Here is a 17,356-nt window from a genome sequence, read left to right as displayed (position 1 = left end):
TTTATCCTTTTTAGTTCCGCTCATCTTCGGTGATGTGGAGCAGCTGGAGTGGCCTGTTGCTGCTCGCCTCTAATCTACCATAGAATAAATGCCAGGTGAGTTAATAAATTACAGTTGGAGTGAAGTTTTAGTAAAAGCTCATTGTTTTCTATCTGTTCTGTCCTTTGTGCCCCAACACAAAGCAAGGAACAGCTGTAGAGTTTTGGTAAAAGCTTGAAGTGGGAGGTGCATTAAGGTAGTGAAAAGCCACTTTGGCATTATATCTCACTTTTATTTTTTCTTGTCTTTAGATAAGGAATAATCAAAGTGGAAAGAGGGTACATGTAAAGAAGGAATTTCCTTCTTGTATTTTATTGTGTGTTTTCTCTTTACTTGAAATAAATGGCTTTTGTTAATTCAGTTGGTGGTTAAACACCTAGAACTTTCAAGTTTAATTTAAGACAATAATCCTTGTGTCTGAAAACAAACACACCTGAATATCAAATCTTTCTAGTCAGGTTATGAAAAGAGTTTAGAAGTAAAAGTTTTGTAAGTAGTTCCAGACTTGGCCAAGTCTTTCTTTCATACCAAAACTCCCTTTATTCTCTGTGAATGCTTTTTACTTTAGCATATTCTGAAATGCACAACTTTTATTTTGTGACTTATTTCTTTCCTCCTCTAAAATGAAAAGGCTTGGTGGAAGGGGAAAAAAAACCCCATCACAATTGTACATGCTCATTAATCCCTGTGATTCCAATTATACTCAGGCCAGGATAATTGTAGCTTGATCTCAAGGTTGGCTATACAGGTCTCATTGAATTTTAAAATATGTTTCTGACAAATGGTTTAAATTAGATTCAAGTGATGGTGCTGCTATTTTGGGTATTTGTCCATGAAGATTCAAAAGAAAAAAAGGTCCTTTTGAACTTGAAAAGAAGTTTTTCTCACTAGAAAAAGCTGTCCTAAGAGTGGTCAGTGACACGATAATGTCAAATTCAGCAATTCTTAGAAGTGATGTTGACTTTGTGTTCTCTTTTATTAGCCCTGAAATCATAGGCTAATGACTCATATTCATAGATTTGAAACTAATGCAGGTTTATAGGGCTTCGAGCACAAAGAGCCATATGCTTCCCCAAGCAGGGAGCCCAGAGTGAACAAGACACTTGGAAGACACTCCCCAAAGTGCCTGACACTGCCTTCTGGCACAAAAGAAAAAAAATCTCTTATGTTTAAATAGTCACGATTTCAGATCCTTGTGGGCTGCAGAGCACAGGGAGCTGATCCATCACTCAGTGAAATCAGTGAGGACTTTACTATTGATTTTAATCAGTGGTAAGTCAAGAGGAGGTGCTTTGTCCAAGCTGAAGAGTGGAGATTGTGTTAAAACTAATCAGTTGAGGAACTTTATCCTACAGAATTCAGATCAGCAGAAAATGGAAGTTATCTCATTCCTTCCTGTAAAGTATTTTAGAGAAAGAATAGAAGGGAAATATTTAGATGGGAAGTTTGGAGGTGCATGAATCTTTTCTGTCCTGGTCTTAGAAGTCTTTATTGAAGATTCTGCTGCCTATGTACACACCAACCAAGTCCAGGAATTATGTTCTGGTATTTGCCTGCCATCAGCCCCTCCTTGGCTGGGCTCCCTTTGCTGCTGATTGCTTCGAGCTGTAACAGAGACTGAGAAAGAGAGAAGGCAATTTCATATTTCCTCCAAGCAGGAATCTTGCACTAAAAATCTAGTGGTTATACTCTCATTCTCCGTTACTGTAATATTGCAGAAAAGATAGAAGAAGCAAGAAGCTTTTTTTAAAAATTACGAATCTCTGGTTGCAAAGGAATAAAGCCTCTGAAAGAGCAATTTGGTGCTAAGACAACTCCTCTCTGTCCTCTGCTCAATAGCAATCTAATTTTAGATGGTTTGGATAAAATTATGTTTGGCCTCTTTGGCCTTTGACAGAGAATCAGAGTTTGTTTGAAGACTTTTTGGGTGAGACCAGCACCTCGGCACTGATCCCGTTCCGATGCTGAGCTGAGAAATGAGGCAGTTCTGGTAACGGAAGGCTTGTGTGATTCAATAATCTGCTTTCCCATACTTGTATAATTCAGCCCGGTAAATCTCCTCATGAATCACCTTCTTGTTTATTTTCCACTCTCCCTGATTAATTTGCTGATTTCCTCAGTGCTGATGTTTATAATGGGAGGCTGTTCAGAAGGTCAAAATGCCTCTCACTGGGCACTTATTTCTTTTTTTCATTTGCCGCTAGGAAGCAAAAGTGTGATCAGTGGCAGAAAGGTTTCCTCATGTGTTTAGTTTTTAAGTTAAAACCTACAGATACCTTGCTGGTTTCTTGTATAGTGAAAAAACAAACAAAAAGAATCATATTCCTTTGAATATGATTTCTATTGCATTGCTTGGAAACGTAATAATTTGGCTAAGTCATCCTGAAAGCATGTTTTTTGTTGATTTTTTTTTTATTAGTTGAAGTATTTTTAATGACATGGACTGTATTGTATCACCTGTAATAAGAAATCATGAATATTTACAGTAGAGGGAGCAATAGCCCCATTACTGCACTATTTCTCGTTGGCTGTAGGTTGTGTTATAGCTTTATATAGCAGATGTATAGAAAAACAACAATTATGGAGATGTAATGATGTGTTCTTTTCTGTAGTAAAGTTTCCCTCATGATTCGTATTAACTATTGAACTAGTACTTTCCTTTTAAAAAGCAGAAAATTATGCTTATGGAATTGTCTCACCATAAGCTGGATGAGTGCAGCAGCGATACTATTTCAACCTGAAAGAGATTTCCTTTTTCAATTGCTACCTTAAAATTATGCTCTTATCAGAAAAATTTAAATTCTAATCAGCATATTTAGCACTTGGTTTTTTGGTTTGCTTTTTTTTTTTTTTTTTTTTTTTTTTTTTGAAACTTGCTGAATGCTTTAAAACCTCTGAGTGTTTTGTGCTACCTGTGGTTAACAAGAACCTTCTGGTGTTGCTATGGAAATTGTGAGGTTACAGAATGCACATGCTGGATCCTCTCCACGCTCAAATGGGAGTGGAAGAGGTGATGGTGGTTCAGTCTCTTTGATCAACTGCACTTCCCTGAAGTAGGAGACAGTCAGAAAAATGAGAAAATTATTTGGGTAAAGTCATCTTAATGCAGGACGTGTCTTTAAGACCTCTCTCTATTCAATGCCATGAGCCATACAGGCTATTTCCAGTATCAGCCTTCCCAGATCGGACTTTTAACTGCAGGTCAAATAAAAATCAATGCCATTACTGGGCAGCCCATTTTCACTAATCCTTTGGGTGGTCACTTGAGAAAGATTTCTCCATTGTACAATGTATTTCCTTCAACTGAAGAGACTCTTGAAAAGGAGGAGGATGATGAGCTTGGCACTGATGTGTCAGCTGAAGCTTTTGTGTGAGGCTGCAGTGGCTGCACATCAGTGTGGGGTTTGTGTTAGTGCCTCTCCAGATGCGCAAGTCTGGATGATGTAGCCAAGAACTGAAATGTGCCTAAATGCTGGTCTGGATTCCAGCTTCTGCCCCATCTTTACTTCTGCGCAATTACAAGAAGGATATTTATCTTATATGGTTGGGATTTTTTTGAGAGATTGGCTCCTGCAACATGTGGTGTCTTATGAAGGACAGAGATGTGACTTATCATGGGAAGTGGTTCAGGCTGGAGCATTAATATTAGGTGACAATGGAAAAGTAAGGAATTTGAGCTGAAAGAAAAAGAAAACTTGATTTTTTTGACATAAAATGGAAGAAAATAAAGTCAGCAAATCAGGAATATTCTTATAGGGAAATTCTGAAATTTGGAAGACTGTTTTTCTTAAAATGTAGTACTTTGGTTGAGACTTCCTAGTGAGTTCTGGTGTTCAGTCTACAAACTCTTCCAAACAAGGCACTGTCTGCAAGTACAGTCTAAATAGTATGAGGAAAGATAAGATCTGGTCTTAGCATGTTCTCCAGACATTATAGTAAAAATGAGACTTTTTAGGGAAAAAAATGAGGAATAGAGCTTTCTTCTTGTGGTCACTGACAATGAGTAAACAAAGATATCAAGAGTGTTGTCTTTATGAAACCATTCCTCTTACCAGAAATATACTTACAGTCTCTTTGGAAGGTGATCAGTGGAAGGGTGGAAAAAGAAGGCTTGTGGCTCAGATGATGCTCTTGCCATTCAAGATCAACTGTCAAAACATTGTCATTTATTGTCACTGACTCATTTAAAAAGCTGAATCACTAATGCATAAATGGCTCTTGTTCATAACATGATTTAAATGGAATGCCTCTGATTTAGTTCAGTTTAATTTGGACATCATGCCATCTTTGCAGAATTGTGTTAGTGTCACTTCCATTTTCCTCTTGAAGGTTGCTCATCAACAATTCACAGCGTCACCCTTTCAGTTCACTTTGGCAGCCCAGTGTTTCCTCCATGTGTGCGCACTGAGAGTTTCATTCTAATAGACACACAGAATGGTTTGGGTATCGTGACAGAACCATGGAAACATTGTTTTGTCTCTGTAACAGTGTTATAATACATCACAATGTCTTGAAGCAATTAGTATTATAATAGTATGTTACAAAGTGTATCCGATGTGTGCCTAGCAGACTGTGCTGTAGCTTTTGTTTGGTTTGTACTGAAGTTTGTTTTGGAGGCCTCCAAAGAGTGGTAGTTTGTTATAAATGTTTACACAATAATTAGCATTTGGGTACATTTCAGCAAAAAAACCCCAATCTTCCTACCTTGACATAAGTAATTGCCTTTTTCTGTGTTAACTCAGAAAGAATTGACATATTAAAGCTATTTTTAACCACAAGGTTGACAATTTATGAACCAATTAACTCTCCACTTTTCAATAGCACTCCTTGAGCATGTCAGAACACTGTAAACTAGAACAAGGGTTCCTTGCCACTCTTGTGAAGAAAATAGTATCACTATACCCATTTTACAGATGTCTAAAAGAGAGGCACAGAAATGTGAATTGCTTGAGGTTGCTTTGCAGACCCATAGTAGAATTGTTAGAAGATCCAGAGATTCCTGTGTATACTGAGAATGTGTGTGCATGCACACACACACACACACACACACACACACACACACACACTCGTGTGTGCAAACCACCCAGAGCCATCAAGTCCTTCTACTTACTGCAGACAACTCTGTCACACAATTCTTGAGTTTTAGTGATCAAGTTCCAACTCTGTTTTTTATTCAGATACTTTAATTAAGGTTATATAGCAAAAGTTGGGAAAATGAGATTTCTAAAACCATGGGTAGAAAATTGCCAATTGCAAGGAAATAGAAAGCACTGCCCTAAAGAATCAGAAACTACAAATAAGAGTCAAACTCTGCTGTTGTTCCCTGTTTGAAATAAGGCTAATGACAATTTTTCTTCATCTGAGAGTATTCCCAAAATGAGTAAGGAAGTGACAGCCCTGGAACTTGAACTGACTTCTATGACAATTATACTGGACTCTAAAGAAGTGTCTTTGCTTGTGGGGTGAACTAAAAGCAACATCTGTTGGGTAGGCTCAGAGGGAGGTTTCTGTGACCTTTTCATGGATTGGTTTCTTCAAGACTGACAAAGTTTTGCAGAGGGAGATTCCTGTTAGGTTGAAAGTTCAGAGCAGATTCTGAGTCAGTAGCTCCTCTGCCTGATGTTAGTGTCTAAAAATGTCCACCTACACTATTATGGACAAAACCATAGCACAGCAGGGAGACAGCTCCATGCCTTGGAAAAGTGTGGCAGATGTAGTCATTTCTTTAGGGATTTTTGAAATTATTTTCATTATAATTTCTTTGGCACTAAACATCTACAGAACTGTAGTGAGAATGGAGTGCCTAAGTCTACCAGGCTCTTGTCATAATCCCAGCATGGTGATGCTTTCCTTCTCTCCTCTTTTCTATTTCACTAATCTCCCTCTCCCCACCTGGGTTTGCAGGAGATGGAAGAGCTCCTAGAAGGAAGGTGAATGTGTCAGCAAGCAGTTTATGGTGCTCTTCCTGGGAAATGACAAATTCAGCTATTGCTGGTGTAGTGGGGATGTTCAGCTCCCTTGCACTAGAGGGGTTGAAAGCTTTAGACTCTGTTTTAAGTGGCTGCTGTTTTGTTAGCATATCATAAACCACAGAAACTGTTATTGGGCCTGGAACAATAAAGTATTGTGTCCTTAGTGGACATGGGAAGCCCATCAAGCTTTTGTTTTCTTTGAGGACGTATGTTGGAGTATTTTTCTTTGTCTGATGCTTTCATGGTTGTGTTTCTTGCACCACTGAATGTATCACAGCAAAATCCAATTCAATCTTAAGAACAATCACTTTGTAGTTTGGAGAGTATACCTTTCAATACACACCAAAAAGATCTAGAAGATTAATTGAATAATGAGGTGGTGAAACCAAGCAAGAAAGTATGGAGGACTGGGAGAATGTCTCGAAGGATTTAATAAATTGGATGATTGGGCAATATGATGGCAAATGAAATTCACAGAAGATAAACACAAAACAATGCATTGGGGGAAATAATTGAAGCTGCTCCTGTGCACTCATGTATTCAGAATTAACTGCGACTTCTCAAGTGTAAGAACTTGATGTTATTGAGGGTAGTGCAAGGTCCAAGAACTGATGCAGAAGGAATACTAAAGGACATTCTGGGCCACATTAATACAAGGCAGAAGAATAATTTTCTGAACAACCCACTTTACTGAAAGCATGTAGAATGCAAGCATGTTGATTTTTAATTCAAGTAAGAAATTGCTCCCAATTAAACTTCCTAGGATTCGTTTTGGTTACGTAATCTAAATGTATGATGAGTTGTTCTGATAGTAGTATTTGAACCTGAGATTTTCAGCAATAAAAATATCTTACAGTGATTCAACTGAAAGGCATTTGGATGAAACATGGTCTTTTTGATGCTTGGCTTTTAATTTCACCAGACCAGGGACATTACTTGAGTCCCACAATTAGTCAATAATAGGCATAGGACACTCATGTACCCTACTGATGAAAACTAAATTCTGCTATTGGGCCAGATACAAGGCATAGAAAAAGTATTCAGTCCAATAAGTTAGATGAGAGACAAGATGATAGTCATTGGTCAATAAAGAAAAGTATTTAGTAGAGAACATTAATCTTCATTGCCAAAACTAGTTTTGTTTTCCCATATTTTAGAAAAATACATATATTAAAAAAAGAAGTGTGTGTATGACTTTTCATTGACTGTGGGAGAATCAGCACAAGTACGCTTGTGTACCCACACATATATGAAAGGAACGGGAAGGATGGCCTTGGCAAGAGATTAAAATAAAAGGATTGAAATGTCATTACAGATAAACAAATATGAATTCATGAATTCCAAATTATATTTGATTGTGTAAATGATAATAATGACTATATTGTTTTTTTCTGTTGCCTAGGAAAACTGCATATGTTTGCAATATTGACATTTGAATCTTAAATTCATGTTGTGCTGCTCGATTTTATAACTGATGAAGAGATGCATCTTTGAAATAAAAGCTCCTGGCAGAGCTTAAAATCAGTTATTCTTTTGCACTTGCAGAACATCAGACATTGAGCAGGGGTGGCTGGGTTTTGAGTGTCACTCCTATGAGCAAAGGGAGCAATGTGGCTGTTGCTCAGAGTGTGCTGGAATAGAGGAGAAGACAGAAGCTGTGAGGGGAATATGTGTTCTTGGGCACTGAAGTGTCCTGCTAAAGCTCTCTACCATCTGCCATAAATGGGAATATGGAAATCACCTCTATGTATAAGATCCACTAGGGCTTCTTGTAGGAGTAAAATTCACCCCAAAGTTGTGTGTTGTTCAGCTGTAGATCTAAGAGTATTTCACTGAACCATAATGAATTTAGCCTTTACCTGAAGGCAGGAGTATACTACAGCCCTGTTGCAGATAGGTTAATAATTATTTAGAAGGGTAATTATTCTCTGGAATGTCACAGTTCACAGCATAAAGAAACCTTGTATTTGAATCTAAGAATCCTTACTCCTAATCTTTGTTTCTAATATGTATTTTTTGTTGGCTCTTGGTAGCCAGATGGCCTGTGGCCTATAGCTCAGACTTCTGGCAGCTCTGGAGCATGAGCTGTCTCATGCTGGCTATGAAATAAGGCAGGCTAGAATAGCATAGCATAGAATTGGTCTCTTCCAGATGTTCACCAGAGCACAGGGAAGAGCTGACATGACACAATCAAGGAAAGGAAGATGGTTGGTTCTTGTGTACAATTTCTAGATTCATTATATCAGTCAGTGATACAGAGCACTTCTTTTTAGCAGATATCAGTGTTTCTAAACAGATCCAGATGACCACAGAGGGTTTACCCTTTGAAGGAAGGCAGTACTTCAGCTCCAGCAGCTGTGAGGCATTATGTTTTCAAAGATACTCAGAATCATGTGTGGTCCTAAAGAATTTATAGCACAGCTTTCGTGGAGGTCAATTTTGATACCAGCTTCTATCAGATTGACAGATGGGGCTGTAGAAACACCTACCTTGAAGGCAGCTCTTCTGCTGAAAGTATGTCAGTCTTACCTGCTGTTATATAAATGACCTCCCTCTCAGAGCAAGTGTCACAGTGGTTTGGAACATATTGTTTTGAAAATAGTATCTGCAGACACTGTCTAGCCCCTTCTGCAGAACAGTATCATCTGTGACTTCCCATCTGGTTCCTAATTTTGTCTCCTTCTAAGCTGTCAGCACACCAGATCCTCACACTTCTGTATGAGTCTTGGCCCCATCAGCACTGGAACTAAAAATACAGATATCAAAGTGGCAATATGTATCGAAAACTCGAATTATACAGAGGTTCTTTCTTGAATGTTCTGCCACTGAAGCATCTCTTCTAGGGTGAAAAACATTAATTCTGGCAATTGTTGGAATGGGCACAAACCTCATCAGGAATCTTCAGTATACCATATGTACATTATCATCCCTGACTCTCTAGGTCTCCTTGGGAGCCATAGGAATCCATCCCTGACTTTTTAATGCATGAGAAATATAAGATACTCTGAGCTAGATATGGTGGCAGTAGAGGCCTACTTTTAAAGTTCAGAGCTAAGCTGGGGTTTGAACTGAGATCTGAAGTACCACTGCAGGTAGGTGAGTACCAGGTCCGGAGTCACTGTGGAGAGGGAAGGAAGGCTAGTCCTCAGCCCCTCACCCCCCAGGAGTTCTGGGAAGCACAAGGATGGGGCTGTGTGGGCACATCTTCCTCCTTATCTACTTACAAGTTTTTGGTTGCAGTCACATGTGGTTTTCCTGTATGCCCAGTATCCCAACACCTCCCCTCCATCACACTTGCCTGATGCAAGCAATACTGGGAGAAAGCTGGAGCTACTCTCCATCCTTGTGAATCTCTGTTTATAGGCAGCAGGGAAAGAAGACTTGCTATTAGTAGAAAAGAAAAAGAAAAAAGATAATAAATGAAGGAGAACATCTAGAACCTTTCCAGCTGAAGCTGCAAATGAGGCTGAAAATATATCTGGGGAAAATGGCAGAAGTAGAAGTGTGCTCAGCAAGGTTCTTAAAGCCCTCTGCAGAGAAGTGAAGACTTGAGAGCAGGGGGACACTGAGTAACTGAGCCCTACTCCTGGTGTCAGGAGGAGTGATGGCTGCCTCTGAGATGTGGCTGCAAGAACTGCTGTGTGTCTGTGAGGAGTGTGAGGGAAAACTCAAAGTCACTGAATGACTCCAGTGCATCAGATTTGATCTCAGAAATCATTGCTTATTATTGCTTATTACTTATTGCTGCCTTCAAAAACACAATTCTTTTTAAACCCCTCCCTCCCCCCTAAAAACAAAACAAAAAACCCACCAAAGCAACAAACCAAATCTAAACTGCCTCAAAAAATACCACTGAGGGGAATCTTCTGACAGTTCCTTGGGTAAGGATTTGTAGATAAGACTTGTTACATGAGCAATACTGGGATGTTTGCTTAATAGCAAAATAAAGTTTATTTTATTAAATTTAATAATTTGAATAATTAATGGAAAAAACATTCCCCTTAGTGGGTGGAGTCTGGTATGAACATCACAATATACATTTTCAGTGTTACAGCTCTTGCAAAGCACTAGATAAACAGCTGCCAGTTACAGGGGTTGCTGGCAGGATTTTCAAGGACTGTACTTTGTAGTATGGAGTTCTAGGGGATTTTGAAACGTTGTCACCTGATTCAATAGGAATGCATGACTCATTTGATGTGTTAGCTGATTAATTTTAAGTTTATTCGGGCTTTTGAGGAGAATCCAAAGATTAAACATTATGGCACATTTACAGAGCCAAACTTTAGTTTTCTAATTTTGTGGGGAAAAAAACCCAAACCAGGCTCACATTGTTTTTGTTTTTGCATACACCACTACTAGTTTTATCACAGCAAGAAACTTCTTTCTCACACTAATTTATACTGGTGAAATGGAAAACAGGTTAGTATTTATGTCCAACCATGTGTGAAATTAGTATCCTACAAGTGCATTGAAATGAATGCTTGTGGTAATAAAGTAGTAGTCACTGTTTAATTTTAATGCATGCTTCACTTTAAAATTGGTTTTCTGAATAGCTACTATGTACATTTACATTCTTCCCCAAAACACTTCAATTTTTAATACCTCCTTTTTCTGGTCTGGTTCTGTAACTCTTTCTGCACTGGTCAAAACTTGCCTGGGAGATTACTTGGAATTTAGGAGCTACTGGTAAATAAGTACTACTCAGTATCACTAAGAATCTGGCAGAACTTCAGAATCAGGATTAAAAGTTTGCAGGAAACTCAGAATAAAATGTTCCAGCTTAACAGTGCTTAAGACTGATATTCTTTATGTACATAAAAATACAGGGTACACTTGGCCAGCACAAGATTTACTTTTCAAGCCTGATGTAGCAAATGGAGCCTGGCTGAGGAATACCACTTTTGTGTTTAGATTTATTTATTTCATTAGTTAACAGAATCTGTGATCCACTAGCACTTATTAGCAACTTTTTTAAGAAATTAATCCAGATAAGTTACCAAGGAGAAAAGAATTTTCAGTCACTGTTGGCTCTTCTAGATTCATGTCTGTAAGCTTAGCTAAGACTTGTGTCTTCTTCTTGGATGCATCAGCTGTTCTGCTTGTTGCTAATTCAGTCTAAACTTCTGTGGCCAGAGAGGCAAATGGGGTTCTGGAACTTATGGAGGAGACACATTTGTCTGACTGATGATACTAGTAAACCTTTGCACTGCCACCATGATAAAAATACTCTATATTCTGTAAATTGTTTTGCTAATTGCTATTGCTTTCTTCTGAGTGATGTTTCTGTAGAGAAGTGATTATTGCTCAGCTTTCTGTCCAAGTTTGGGTAAATTGGAATTTGTTCCAGCTCTGAAAGCAGGAGACTAGATGGTAACAGAGCAGCCATTCCCCCTTCAGCTGTTATCCAGAGGGGGAATATAAAAAGAGTAGGGATGATACTGGGACAGGGACTTTGGCATGGTATTAGAACTTGCTCTATGCCTGCCCATACAGCTGTTCCACATCTGAGCAAACAGATGTGAGCTAAGCCACATGTGTGAGTATGAATGTGGGTGCTGCAAAGCCAACCTTGATGTGTGCATGCTGTCTGTTGAGCCAGAAATAATCTTTGGCGTATATATGGGCGTTTGAGTTTAAGCACATGAAGCTTGTCTTCAGCCTCCTCCATCCAGCCCTGGAGGCTTCTCTGAACACCCTGTTTCCAGGAACTTGCAGATTTTCCCTTGCAGGATCCCTGATAGTCTAGAATACAGATGGAAATTTCCACCCCACTGTGCCTGGTACCATATAAGAGCGTAGTAATTTTAAGTCTAATACCTAGACATAGGCCTAAACAGGTGTGAGAAATTCTTCTCACATACCCAGAATGTAGCTGTAAATAACTTATTAACAAGGCAGCCTTAGGTGCTTTTAAGACTTAGATTTTCCTGCTCTGCTATTTAGGTTTCCTCTTGATTCAACTCCTAAAACCCTCTTTATTTAGACTTTGCTGTGTCACTGAATGGGAGGGACTTCTGCACAAGCAACAGTCTCTGCAGCACTTTACAGACTGCAGCTCATCTGCTGAGTCTGGCAGATTGGTTTTTCTCCCTGTCCCTTTTGAATGACAGCTCTTGACCCATGTACTGTCTCTTGTAGCACTGGACTCTTGAGCCTCTGTGCAGGACCCACCTTTGCACATGGCTTCTCAGAGTTCTCCTCTGATTCCAGCAGTGCAGCTGTCCTGGAGCCATCAAATATATGTCTGCTGTCTTGGAAAGATGAATTTTACTTATTTCTTGTTCACATTGTTCTCCCTCCTCCCATCCTGGAGCATGCAAACTCATGAGATTTAGGTAAAAAATGTTTCATCTCAGATACCACCTATTGCCATCCCATTGGAAAACTTGACTGTAGCAAAGGCCTTAAATCAAAAGCCTGTGTGACACTTTCTGATCTTTGAGCAACTTTAGGGGCTGTCAAAAAGAAAAACAGTCATACCTAGTTAAATGAAGTTGTTTGGTAAGGATTGAGGTATTTGTCAAGTAGAGCCATGCAAAAGATTAAAGCAATGTCTGTCAGTGAAACTACTGTATTTTGGCTTATGTAATTCTACAGGGTTTTTTTCCATGTTTTGCTTTTCAAGGAAACTGTAGGTGCCTTCAGCATTATATCTAAAAAGGGAATTATACATTGCAGATAGTATTTCATTTTATATTTAACAGCTCTTCTTTGAACAACAAAATCTGTAAACTCATTGCTGGGACTTGAACTGAAGTCATGGTGGTTCCTAGTTGTTAATGATATTTTACAGTGACAGCCCTGTTCTGCTTGCAGTGTTAAGAAAAACAGTAGTGTCTGGGTTTCCATTAAATTTTACTGATATTGGACGCAGTACTGCCTGTCCTGCATTGCCATAGTGTGGGCATATGAGAGGTGTGTGCAAAATGTGACAGCAGGACTGCTGCTTCAATGATAAAGCCATGAAAACAGTGAATAAATTGGGGTGGGCTTACCTGGCCAGTGGAGCTGCAAGCAGAGAAGAACAAACTTGCTGTGTCTTACAGAGCAGAGATGAGCAAGAAAAAGGTGTGGCTAAGTCTTAATAGACTTTAATATAAAATGCCTCCAAACACTTTTATTCTTTAAAAAGTGGAAATTCCCTTTTGTTTTAAATTATGAGAGATTTGGGACCATACATATTGCAATGAAGGTTTTCTATGAACAATTTTTTTTTTTAGAAGATACTGGTATTTTATATGGATAAATGTGAGTATTTTCCCTGGTTTAATCATTAACCAGGAATCTGTGTAGGTATTGGGATGGCAGGTAAGCTAAATTACCTGCTCTGCCTGCCCTCTGCATTTTCTAACACCTTTGATTGGAGGTTATACAGACAAATGTACTTTCTGTAGTCTATATAACTCCTACAACTGATGCTGTAGAACACATCTGCAGGGCCTAAGGAAAGCGGAATATAACTTTCTCTGCTATTGACAAAAATAATTCCCTTTGGATGATGCTAAACCTTCCTTGCTTATGCATAACTCCTGTCTAGCTTCTAAGGATGTTCCAGAATGCTTTAACTCTAAAATCAAACAGGTTGTACTAAATCCTGAGTTCATTCGAAGCTTCATGAGGAAACCACAATCTTCCCAGCTGCCAAGCTCACACTCCTGAAAGTATCTGTATGTAAGATTCCTGGAGAGCAAATTTGCTTTGTGTTTGTGAATATTCAGAAATGAGATCTTGAGATGGGATCCAAAATGGTGCAGCTTGTTTAAGCCTGTAAGAGGAAAAGCTTTTCTACACTGTGCTGTGATGTGGAAGGGGTAAATTGTCACTGAAGAAAGTCTGGTGCTTGAAAGACTGATTTTCCTCATGACCTTCTACTGTGGTAGTGCCCTACTGCTGGCACACCTGATATGGAGGTGCTTCTGGCATCCTGGTAGTCCTAAGGAGAGGAGTCAGGGGCTGCACAGGGGTCTGTAATGAGCTTTGGCAGCCTGGATGTAGACTTTTAGAAATTACCTTTTTTAATCCATAAACATAAAAAGATAAATGGCTTCAGTTAAAACCAGACGGAGGAAGCCACGGGAAATGGCACTACATGAGATATCATGAGGGAAGAAATGAAGAAATGAAATACTAGGTGGATCTCTGTAGGATGTTTGCTCTTATTTCTGAGTCCCTGGGCACGACATATTCTGTTTCAATTGGAGTAGTAAACAGTAAGGTCAGAGGAGATGTGACTGGGATCTCTGTTCTCATCCTACCTGATCAATGTGACTGGGATCTCTGTACTCATCTTGCCTGGTCAATACCATTTTGACAGTTAAATTTGTGCAGGAAAATTTTTCCCTTATGTTCTCTTGAGATCAGGTGGAGGAAATCCATGCTCCTCTGGCATCTAAAATAATCTGGGCTGAAACAGAAAATGTTCTGCTAACCCCAATTGCTAAACTACCTGCAGATTGAGAACTGATCCAAACAATGTCACTTACAACCAGTTGGCTCTGACACTTCTGCTAGACAAGGTATTTTTTTCCTTAAATGCACTAGACTGATACCTCTTTTGAAGTGCTCCAGTGCATACCTTCATGCTGGAGGTTTGGAGAGGTTTTGTCCTTAAGTCCCTTAAACATCAGAGATTTTCAGTGGCAAATGAGTGATGATTATGCATTACCCCTAAAGGATAAAGGCAGTGAGGCCACGGGAATGTTCTGGCTAAAAGACTGCTGTTCTTGAGAGTGATGGATGGGATTTTGCAGCAAGAATGGGTTATCCAAGGGTAATACAGCCAGAGGGGTCATCACACCAACAGTTGCTTTTTCTTTCTAATGGTAGAGGAAGCAAAGATGAACAACTGTGAGATGTGAGAGTAGCATTCCTGTTTTACAGTGGTGGTTAGGTGAAAAAGCAACATTTTTCCTTAAGCTCATTTAGAGCTGTTATGCGATCATAGAAGAATGAGGAGCTGGGGAAACTTCAAATAGGTGAACAGGAAAAGAAAGTGCCCAAATGGCAAACATCTGTCTTCGTCTATATCTGCCTGTCTGTGCTTGAAATCTTGATAGCTGGGCTCAGGGAAGTATATCTAACTCGGTGGCTAACAAACAAGTATTCCTCACAGTACTCCTTTTGAGACAATTATTGTCCCAAATCACAAATATTGGAGCTACAGTAGAGAATTCAAAATCATTTAGCGAGCAGAATCAATGTCTGAGCTGGGACCAGGATCTTGACTTTGGATCTTTCCAAACTCCTTTCTGGCTCTCTAGTCACAGAGGACTGTAAAGAATAAAATATGAAGGCATACCTGCAACAACGTGCAGTTTCGCTGATCGTTTCCAAAGCAATCATGCCCAACAGCTCCTGAACATAAAAAAAAACCCTAACCCCTCCACCCAACCCCAAAACAAAGAACAATTTTTTGTGTCCGTATAACCACATCAGCGTTCACTTTCGGCCCCCGAGTACCTGCCCGTCCAACAGCCGAGCGCCGCGCCGTGCCCCCGCGGCTGTTCATCAGAGGGGCGGCATGGCAGCGGTGCAGCCCGGGGATGCACAGCGATACGCCTGCGAAGCGTACAGGGGTAGGGAATAAAACAAAAATTCCCTGCGGACTCCCGCTGGGCGTCCGTGCCCGCACCTGTGCCCGGCGCGCCCCGCCCGGAGCGGCCGCGCCCCGCAGAGGGGCTGCCCCGGCGGCGGGGGGCGCCGCAGCCTCCCCGGCCGGCGCCCGGCCTGGCTCAGGAAGTGCCGGCAGGGAAGCGGCGGGGGCGGCCGCCGGGGGCCGGGCCGGGCTGTCACCGCGGCGAGGGGCAGCGGCGGCGGCGGGGGGAGCGGAGAGGAGCGGAGCAGAGCAGGTCGGAACAATAGCGGGTGGAGGGGAGGGGGCCGGCGGCGGCGGGGCTCGGCACCGGCACCCCGCCCCGGCCGCACCGCCCAGCGCAGCCCGGGGGCAGCGCAGCCCAGCCCCGGGGCAGCCGCCCCGCAGGCACCGCGGAAGGGATGATCCGAAAGGAGCTCAGCTAGGCTCGCAGCTGAACGCGCCTCCATCCCTCCCTCCCTCCTCTTCTCCCTCCCTCTTTTTTTCTCTCTCTCTCTCGGCTCTCCTCCTCCCTAACTCACTGGATATTACCAGCCGCCGGGCTCGCCGCCGCCTCTCCCCCAGCCATGAATCCCGCCGAAGGGGCGGCGGAGGAAGGCGCTGTCCCTGACTCCGAGGTGGATGCTTTCTTCCGAACAGGTAGGGGAGCCGCGGGGAAGGGGCCAGGGCAGCGCCGGGCCCTGCCTCCGCCGCGGGATGCGGGGCTGGCGGCTGCGGCGCGGGCACCGCCAGTAGCGGAGCCGCGGGGAGGGGAGAAGAGGGGATGGAGGGGGTCCCCGCCTGCCTCCTCGCTTTGTCCGCCGCAGCCGTTCGGTGCGCCCGTGGCCCCGTCGCCCTTCCCACCCCTGGGAGGATGCTACCGCAGGGCTGCGCTCCCACCGCCTCGGGAGAGGACCGGCCAGGCCCCCGCCCCAAGCAGGCACAAAAGCCCCGCGGGGATGGCCGGGGAGAACTGTCGCGTTGTCACCCCCGCGGTAAGCAGCGCCGGCTGGGCGCCGGCTGGGCCCCGCCGGGCCCCCGCCCCGGGCGGCGGCGGCCACTCGGGTACCGGCTGGTATTTGGAAGAGGAGCTGGCTGCCTGCCCCGCTCCAGCCGGGCGAAGCGCTGGGCGCTACCCCTGCCGCCCTCGGGTGGGCAGTGAGTGAGCGCAGAGGCGCCCTGGGCAGCGCTCGCCCGCAGCCCCGCTGCCGGCCGGGGATGCTGACCGCGCGGAGACGGCTCGCTAAGTAGCTCAGGGCTGGGTGAGAGCCCTGTCTTTCACTCTCCCGATTCAGAGGATGCTGAAGTCCAGCCAAAGTGTAGCTGGACTACAACAGAGCTTAGGGAGCCTTCGCTAATGAAACAGTGGTTAAGTAAATTTTGTGGGCAATAGCTATGTGCTGTGGTCCCAGCTGCAGCACTCCTTTGTGAGGTGGTGTTTGTGTGGGAGCCCCCAGCTCTGAAACATGGCTTTACACAGGATGATCATCTCCGCTGAAGCAACTTGTGGTCTGCATGACACACCCCCCTCTTCTCCCTTGCTCCCTCCCCCATCAAAATCTTAAGAAAGTTTATTATAGTCTTGCTAGATTTTTAATTAAAAATTCTAAAGGATTAAGTACTTGTTTCATAAGGGGATTGACCCTTTTGGGCTAGGACTGACACTGCCACAGCTGTTTGTCAAGACTGCTTTTCAGCTGTTTTCCTTCTTCTACCTGCTCATTAGCTACACACAATGCTTTGAGCTCCAGTTACAAAAAAGCGATTATGTAAT

At 42.3% G+C, this 17,356-nt stretch overlaps 1 protein-coding gene across 8 annotated transcripts in view; it reads left to right on the top strand.

Annotated features, from left to right (window-relative positions):
- The first annotated feature begins 16,028 nt into the window (after positions 1–16,028).
- Positions 16,029–17,356, top strand: part of KALRN (kalirin RhoGEF kinase) — a 481,244-nt gene continuing 479,916 nt past the window's right edge. For 4 of the 8 annotated variants that reach the window (XM_059852697.1, XM_059852698.1, XM_059852699.1 and 1 more), the window contains exon 1: positions 16,033–16,242. In XM_059852697.1, coding sequence (XP_059708680.1) covers positions 16,170–16,242 — 73 coding nt within the window. In that variant the 5' untranslated portion in view covers positions 16,033–16,169. Of the gene's footprint in view, positions 16,243–17,356 lie in introns of all 8 variants that reach the window. The other 4 variants (XM_059852702.1, XM_059852700.1, XM_059852696.1 and 1 more) reach the window with 3 other exon arrangements.

Source organism: Haemorhous mexicanus, chromosome 8 (genome assembly GCF_027477595.1).
Source record: "Haemorhous mexicanus isolate bHaeMex1 chromosome 8, bHaeMex1.pri, whole genome shotgun sequence".
Taxonomy (NCBI): Eukaryota; Metazoa; Chordata; class Aves; order Passeriformes; family Fringillidae; genus Haemorhous; species Haemorhous mexicanus.
This window is presented reverse-complemented; position numbering and strand designations above follow the sequence as displayed.